Raw genomic sequence first — 8,017 nt, forward strand, 5'->3', positions numbered from 1 at the left:
AGGGTTGGTTGCTGCTGCCCACCCGGAGCTCATGCACTGGACAGGCGGCAGTGGTGGCAACCGCAATGCAGCCTACTGTGGCGCAAGCTCCAGGCAGACAGCAGCAGCAAACACTGCCCAGCATGGCAAGCCAGGGGGGCCGCAGCTGCCGCCACCATTCTGATTGGGTGAGCCTGGAGCTGGTGCGGGGCCCAGGCTGGCAGCAGGGGCAGGTTACAAGCTGGTGCTGAGCGTGGGGAAAAGCGACCCCGCACCACTCTGTGGCCGGCACCCCGCACTGCAGCACCTCACAGCCCGTGTGGGGCTGTCTGTGCCTGCTCAGGACAGCCCTGTGCGGTCTGCGAGTGGCTGCAGCAGGGAGCGCAGGCCACAGGGTGGGGGAGGTGCTGTTTTTCCCTGTGCTCAGCACCAGTTTGTGCCCTGCCCGCGGTTCTCCCCTGCCCTTCCCCCTTCGCCCTCTCCCCTTACCTGAGTTTCCTGTGCCGGTGCAGCCGAGAAGCCACATGGTCCCAGCTCAGAAGCCCCTGCTGGGGTTTCTGGCTGGGGGGGTGGGGCCGGCTGGGTCCCGCTGTTGCAGGAGTCCACTGGGGCTTCCCTTGGGTCCTACTGTCCCTGGTTCCTGTCATCTTTGACAGGATTAGGTGGCAAGTGAACATTTAACATTGCTACCAGTCTCCCAACAACCAACTTGTGAGGAATCCCTCGAGCTAGATGACATGGCTCTGTAGACCAGATCTGGCCTGAAGGTTGAACACTACTTATATAAACCATGGAATGAACTGATCAAAATATGAAAAAGTTCATCGTCTAGTCTAAAGTTTGCAAACCTAGCATTAAAAGTGAACCCCGCATCCACCCACAAACACGTATGTTAAATATTTTAAATCTCAGTAGACTATCCCATGCTAGTCAATGACCTGTGATCATGACAGTAAACAATAATCTTGAAGTTAAGAACAGCCTGGTCTAACATTTTTGACATGGTGCCCAACATTTTGGTATAACAGCAAGTCAATCCCACATAGAGAACCAAAATAGAGAGAGACATCTGAATGAATACCTTAAATAGAAGGGTGACATAGGCCGTTCATCTTCTTGGGAGCTAAAAATAAAGCACATTTAAAAAAATTATCATCATGTAGTTCTGTTCTTTATTTGAAAGTTAATTCTTAACAAAATCCAAAATATTTTCTCTTTAGAAACGGCAATAAAAATGAAACAATGCATCTGTCACATAAACTAGGTATATATAAGTATTCTGTTCTGTTGTTGTACAGCAATTTATAAAAGGGCATTTTAAAACTACATTAAAAAAAAAAATATCAAGAAATCTCAAGTAATTTGCCAGAATTCATGAACTGAGAATAGATGTGCTGCTGAACTGTTGGGAGTCACTGCAGTTCTGCAGCGGTTTGTAGACTATTTCTATAGCAACAATAAAGTAAATTCACCGAGAGTAACCAGAGCCTTTCACTTCCTGCAGTCCCAGAATTAAGTAACCTGTCAGTAAAAGTAAACAGAAATGCTGCTCATGAAGAAGGATTTTTTAAATTTTGCATTTGAAAATGCCAAATTAGTAACCATGTGTGTACTGAGATGAAAATCTGATTGCTACATTATTCTAGTTTTACCCCACTGAAATCAAACTGAGTTGCAGAGATATAAAACTGGAGTGACAAAGATGAACGTGGCCTTTATAAACTAAATGTGTTTTAAATAAAAATCAGGGGGGAGAAATCCATTCTTCCTTGATGTGGCTATACCAAGTCCTTGAATTCCATATTATTGTCCGAATTCAGCTTAGATAAAACTCCAACAACTGTAGTGCCATATTGGACTTGAGTGAAGTCACAATCTGAATCGCTTAAATGTCCATTCTCTGAACTGTTATTTTGGTCTTGATCCAATTACCCTGCAAGTAACTCCACTTGGGTGCTGCAATGTCCAAAAATTAGATATGCCTAATGATTCTAGGAGTGTAAGTGGCAGCTTCTAGAGCACTGTTAATCCAGAACACTTTTTGGAGAGTTGGGGCTCTGACACTGCATTTAGGGGCGTTTGCATTTTGTTTGCTTTGTACCTTAAACTGAATGTGTGGCATGTCAGGGCTGACCCATGACAGATCCCCATGCTTCGCTAAGTGTCAGGATCCAGCACGGAGCCATCTCAGGGTCTAGAGCATAACTACCCCCTACCCTATCAATGGGACTGAGCTGGGGGGACCCAGGGCCTCTGCCCAATTCTGCTAAATAAGAGTGGAGAATCTCATGGACACTGGACAGAGAGTACTGGCCTAAAGTTTTCCCCCTGTTCCCAAAAAAGATGTGATGCCATCAAGTCACAAGAAGGACATTTAGAATCTTGCAATGCAGGTCTTCTGGGAAAAATCAAGGGGGGGAACTGATACTAGGTGAGGAAAGACAAAAGGTGACTTAAGTTTTATACAGACTTCAGAGAATGTGACTTTTGAGAGCACTGAGCTGGGAGTTTTAACCCACTGAGGACAGCGTTCATGTTTTCGGACTTCCCCTGAAGCAGGTTTGAGCCAGTGCTGAACACTCCTGAAAGCCCAACCCACCACTGGTTTTGATCTCAGTTGCTTTTGCAAGCTGACAAATGACTCTGAATGTATCTGCAAGCACAGGATAAGAGTGAAAGGATGCCACTGTGAATTTTGTTGATATGCAGCCAGATAGAGGTCTCAGACGTAGCACAGCAACTCCCACTGGAGTCCAAAGGAAACCATCAGAGATGACTTGGCCCAGCACCAGCCAAAGGCAGCTTTCTAATGTGAAATCTGTCTCTGGCTGTATGAACTGTGACTCTCAAGTGAGGGATATTACAGCCCTACAAAAATCACCACCAAATTAATCCACAAGTCAAAGAGACAGAGACCGAAATAAAGCTGGCATATAAGAAACACTGCAAACATTTCAACACAACTGTCTTCATCCCCCTGCCCCTGTTTGAGAACAAGTCATGGACATGTCTGGATGCCATCTTGGTCATCAGATAGCAGAAAGTATCCATGATGGAATGACAGCTCGATTCCCTGGGTAAGTTAGTATTTTCAGGTTCAATGGTGTCCCAGAATTCACAGGCAATGAAAAATACCCTGGGAGGGAAGGGAAACCATAGCTGAAGTCAGTGAGGTCTGCCAAAGCTCAGGACTCCAGCGTAATGCAGTAGCTACAGTGACTCTGCAGTTCCCCAGTTCTCAAAGCAGTCCAACAACTTGAGCTGTTTGTTGAAATCTTATGGCTCACTTCCATGGTTCTGTATTCAGCTGCTTGAGCAGCTTTATTATATGGACTTTCATATGTAAGCAAGGCTCTGGGAAAGGGCAAGAAGGCTGCAGGTGCCATTGGTCTGTCTACCCCTCCCCTCTGTCCTCTTACTGCTGCACTAGCTGACATAGCTGGTCCAAAAAAAGGAAACAAGTGTACAGAGTCAGGCTCCCCTGGACTAGCTATGTGGGCAAGTCCCTCCCTGGATTTCTATGAAAAGTAATTTCTGCTTGCACAGCACTCAAAAGTAGTAAAAAACCCTGTGTAAGTGCCAAATATTATCATTTTGTAGAAGACATGCTGCAGCATATTTGGATAACCATTGCTAAAAGAGAGTGAGTTACCACCACCACAGTATTTGGGGCCTTTTTACTTGTATGCATAAGTGTGCTTCTCTGCCCCTTAGAATTTGAGAGGCATTCTTTATATTCAGGGGTTTTCAACCAAGGGTTTGTGTACCCCAGGGGGCATGCGGCAATGGCACAGAGAAGCTGGTGGCACTTCTGATTTTGCTGCCGCTTGACCGGCCACTGGCCCCCCGCCCCGCTTGTTGACTAGCTGGGGGGGGGTACCCTGACCTAAAAAGGTTGAAAACCTGTGCTTTATACTACAATAAGAGAAGTTGTGTAAGACTCATCAGGCCACCAGCAGAGCTTTTATCATATACATGCATTTTGATTCATTACATAACAGTCTGACTTACAAACTGAAATGCCAAGATAGTCCCAGTGGTACACAGAGAACATACAAAATAAAGCTAAGCGCAGAAGAAGCCACAGCACCATCAGAAATTCTACAATCTGACATGACAGGAATGATGCCATCAAATGCTGCAGACTTCACTTTTTCAACAAGCCATAGACTTCCTCTTTCCTTATCTTAGAGCTATCTGTTAATTCCCAGGTCATAAAAAACCTGTACGACCCAGAAAAGGTCAAAATGTCTATATTTACACAAGTATGTATTTGCCCCTAGATGTTTTTGCAAAGCAAACCAGAGGAAAAGTTATTTTAAAAGCCCTAGTTAGAGACAAAACTGCAACCATATAGCTTTAGAGCTACAATGTTTCATAGACTAACATTTCAGATGCACCTGATCCTATTTTTATCCCAACATTCCCTACCATTTTACATATGCAGCTTCACTAGTAAGTAGCAGCTTCTGAGTTGAAGGGTGGCAAGCTAATCATCACATAGCCCAGTTGCTGGAAAAGGGGAGGTTCTGAACAATAATGCTGGGATCATACTTTAAACCTTGATAAAAAAAGTGCTATAGGGCCTTGGATGCCCAGGCAGAGCAGGTTACATCCATTTTTAAGGTCTTTCCAGAAAGCATTCTCCCACTCCCCCCAAAAAATATATGGCAATCTATTAATTTATTCTATACCAGAATGTGGAGAAGAGTCTAAGCCAGGGTTTGGCAACCTATGGCCCATAGGCCAAAATCCGGCCTCCAAAGAAGTTTGATCCAGCCTGTGAAACTCTGACCTGGCTGGAGAATTAGAGGTACACAGCTATGCCATGCCACCCATCTTCTCTGCAGCCCCTCCTGCAGCTTTCTCTTGCCTGTGCTTACCCTTACTGCAGAATTTGCCCCCTCCACTGCCACTGGGGAAGGAGATCAGCATAAAGGGTAAAGGCAGGGTCAGAAACAGGCACCTGTGGCAGCAAAAATGGGCTGAGCTCTGATCTAAGCCACGACCAGAATTGAATCAAGAGTTACTTGTACCTTAAGCATTTCCCCAAATGGACATCAGACCACTAATCATTTATGGAGTGTAAATCTTGATTGCATTTAAAGTTTTAATAAAAAAATATTTCTTAGCTTGATGCTACAAAGTAACATCTGTCTACGTTTATAGTATGCATCCAGGCAAGAAATATTGATTGTTGACAGAATTAAGACCAGCACAGCACGCAAGACATTTTGAAACATTTTCTGTAATGCTTTGAAAAATTAGAAGAGCTATATATTTTTTTGGCTTGCTATTTTAAACTAAGTTATGATGCACACTACAATGGGTCATTTTCTAATCATGAGGCCATCAAAGTAGGATAGAAATTGATTTTAAAATCTTTTGCATCAGGCCCTGATCCTGTGTTGACACTAGGGGTTGGAGTGTTGTTGTAGCCCTAATGGTCCAGGAAACACACAAGAAGCAAAGAGGTGTTTGCTTTTGGGGGGATTTTTTTTGGTAATACCACTTATTGGATCAATTGAGAAGTTGGAAGAGATGTTAGATAAGCTTTTGGGAAAGGACAAAGTTTATATAATCTCTCTCCCAAATGTTCAGGTGGTTCAATAAAAGATACTTAACCCCCTCCAACAAACCCCAACAGCAGCAACACACACACTTTGCTGTTGACAGAAGGGGGCATGTCCCCATGAATGCGTATGTGCAGGGGCATGCATTTCCTGCAGGACACATAGCAGCAGCACATATTTGTGCCACTGCTATTTGTACAGGGGCATGCCCAGGGACAAGTGCTCCAGTGTGCAAAGGGACCCGGGTGGGGTATGGTTGACTGGGGCCAGCATCTGTGCTGGCTTCAGCAGTCTTACCTGGGTCCTGGGGGCCTCCTGGGGCAGCAGGTACCTGAGGCAGTGGTGCCGAGACTATGGCTCAGAGCCTGGCGGCATCACTGCAATGTGAACCATGCTGCTTTTGAGGTGCTGCAATCCGCATGTGTGTGCTTGTGGGGACATGCCCCAAAAAATATTTTCCAAAAACGAGAGCAAAATACAAACAGCCACTGCCAAGTGACGTGAACCACTTTGTATCAGAGTAGAGAGTGGCTCTACATAGCAAGAAGTGCTTCACACCTTTAAAAATACTATCTTAAAGAAAATGGTTGAAGTCTTTAAGAAGCCTTAAATGAGTTTACTGGGAGAACACAGTACTGTGCAACTCCTTTTGGGGTAAGCAGACACATGACCTTTTCAAAAAGAAAGTAATATTTGGCACTGTAAATGCAAGACAGCTGTTTGCAGAAGGACAAGAGGAGAGAGAAATTCTGAACTTTGCTTCCTATACATCCTAAATGTCTTTGGTACTCAGCAGAGCATTTACTCATTAGAGCTGCCCATCACATATGCTAATCCTGCCGTTAGCTACGTAACATGCGTAGCAAGGAAAAAAGACAAGGTGGTTTGGTTGTCTGTTATGGATTTTTCTATTTCCACCTTCCTGTTTGGCTTTATACAGTATTTATGGACAAAAGGATGTAAATTTGGGGAGAACAGGAGTTCTTTTACAGTTAGCTTTTACAGAGATCAGTTATCTTTTACACTGCTGTTCCATGCCGTGGCTGAGTCAGTGACTGGGGAAAAACAACAGACTCCCCAGTTGTTACACAGAGCTGCACAAAATTAGGGCGTGGAATAGAAAATGCATGGAACTTACAGCCTATCCAAGCCATGCCCTTGCTGCTAAAAATAGACTATTTTCAGTCTTGATCATTTATCTTTAATCATCCTGACTGCTAACGTAATAATATTGAGGCATTCATGTTCCTAGTGAGCTAATTAAAAGAAAAATTATATATATTTGTCAGACTAGGAAATGGCAAGTAACATTCCCTCTAGTACAACATACATGGGACTTTTTAATGATTTTTTAAAGACAGATTTTCCTTACAAAATGTACACAAGCCATGCATACTGAATGTTGTGATGTCTATAAGGTATGAAACAATCACTGATAATGATTTCGGGATGCAAACAAGCAAAAACAAAATGCCTTTCAATATAATTTAGACAGAAGTTAAGGTCCAGGAAGGGAAGAGAACAAACAAAACCTTTCTGAAATGTACCGTTTATATATTCAAGGACTCTGAAACCAAAAGGAGGTTCTTTATTTTGAGACTTGGCGTACACACACACACACACACACACACACACACACACACACACGAGTCTCTCTCTTTATTTTATGAAGGTGGCATATCTGAAAAAACTTTTGAATACTTCATAAAATGAAGAGGAGGAGGTGTTATTTACAATACCTTACTAAACTGTGTCATTGCTTTTCTTATGCCTGTGTAAGGATGGACTCTGTTGACTCCCCAAAGTTGTTCCCATCATCATATGGAAAATTCTCTAGGTCTTGTTGTGTCCCCAGCTGAAAGCCAGACATTCACAGGCATATGCATCTCTGAATAGCTATCTTAAAAGCTATTGCCCTTCTGCAATAGGAAAGCTGAAGACAGCTGATGGCTGAGTAATGTGTAGGGCTTCCCCTCCCCACTCCATTCCTCATTCTGCACCTTGGAAGGCCTTTCCATCGCTTGAACAGGTACTTGCTTGTCTGGGTTGGTGGTTCTTGTCACAACCCAGTGATTTTGGTGCCTCGGCACTATGGAATTTCCTGGTCACATCAGAGCTCTTTGCATGGCAGAGTGTTCTGCTGCAATTGAGCACCCGCGTGTAGGAGAGAGTTCCCGCCAATTTGCAGTTTCCTTTGCAGGATGCATTTCTTCTTTGCAGCACAGAAATGCACGGTGCAAAGAGTTCCTGCTATTCGGAAATTTGTGCCCTGCTATTGGCCAGTGCTAAATTATTCACACGTGGCGGCTAGTAATTGGCTCGCTGGCCGTTTAAAATTCCGCGCGACTTCCGCCCAAGTCGAAGAGCTTTGAGCACGCTGCAGAGTGCCTCTAAAGTTATCTGGCTTGCGGCTGCCGATCGATAGACTGATCACCTATCGATCTTTCTTCCCGTCACCGAGCGCA

The 8,017-nt window shown here is 44.2% G+C and overlaps 1 protein-coding gene across 3 annotated transcripts in view; it reads right to left on the bottom strand.

The window, feature by feature from the left end:
- The window catches only part of FAM13A (family with sequence similarity 13 member A), an 80,486-nt gene that overhangs the window by 56,734 nt on the left and 15,735 nt on the right, over positions 1-8,017 (bottom strand). For all 3 annotated transcript variants that reach the window (XM_025197287.1, XM_025197288.1, XM_025197286.1), the window contains exon 2: positions 1,061-1,102. In XM_025197287.1, the coding sequence (XP_025053072.1) occupies positions 1,061-1,102 (42 nt within the window). The remainder of the gene's footprint in view (positions 1-1,060; positions 1,103-8,017) is intronic.

This window comes from Alligator sinensis, unplaced genomic scaffold, assembly GCF_000455745.1.
Source record: "Alligator sinensis unplaced genomic scaffold, ASM45574v1 scaffold125_1, whole genome shotgun sequence".
Lineage (NCBI taxonomy): Eukaryota > Metazoa > Chordata > Crocodylia > Alligatoridae > Alligator > Alligator sinensis.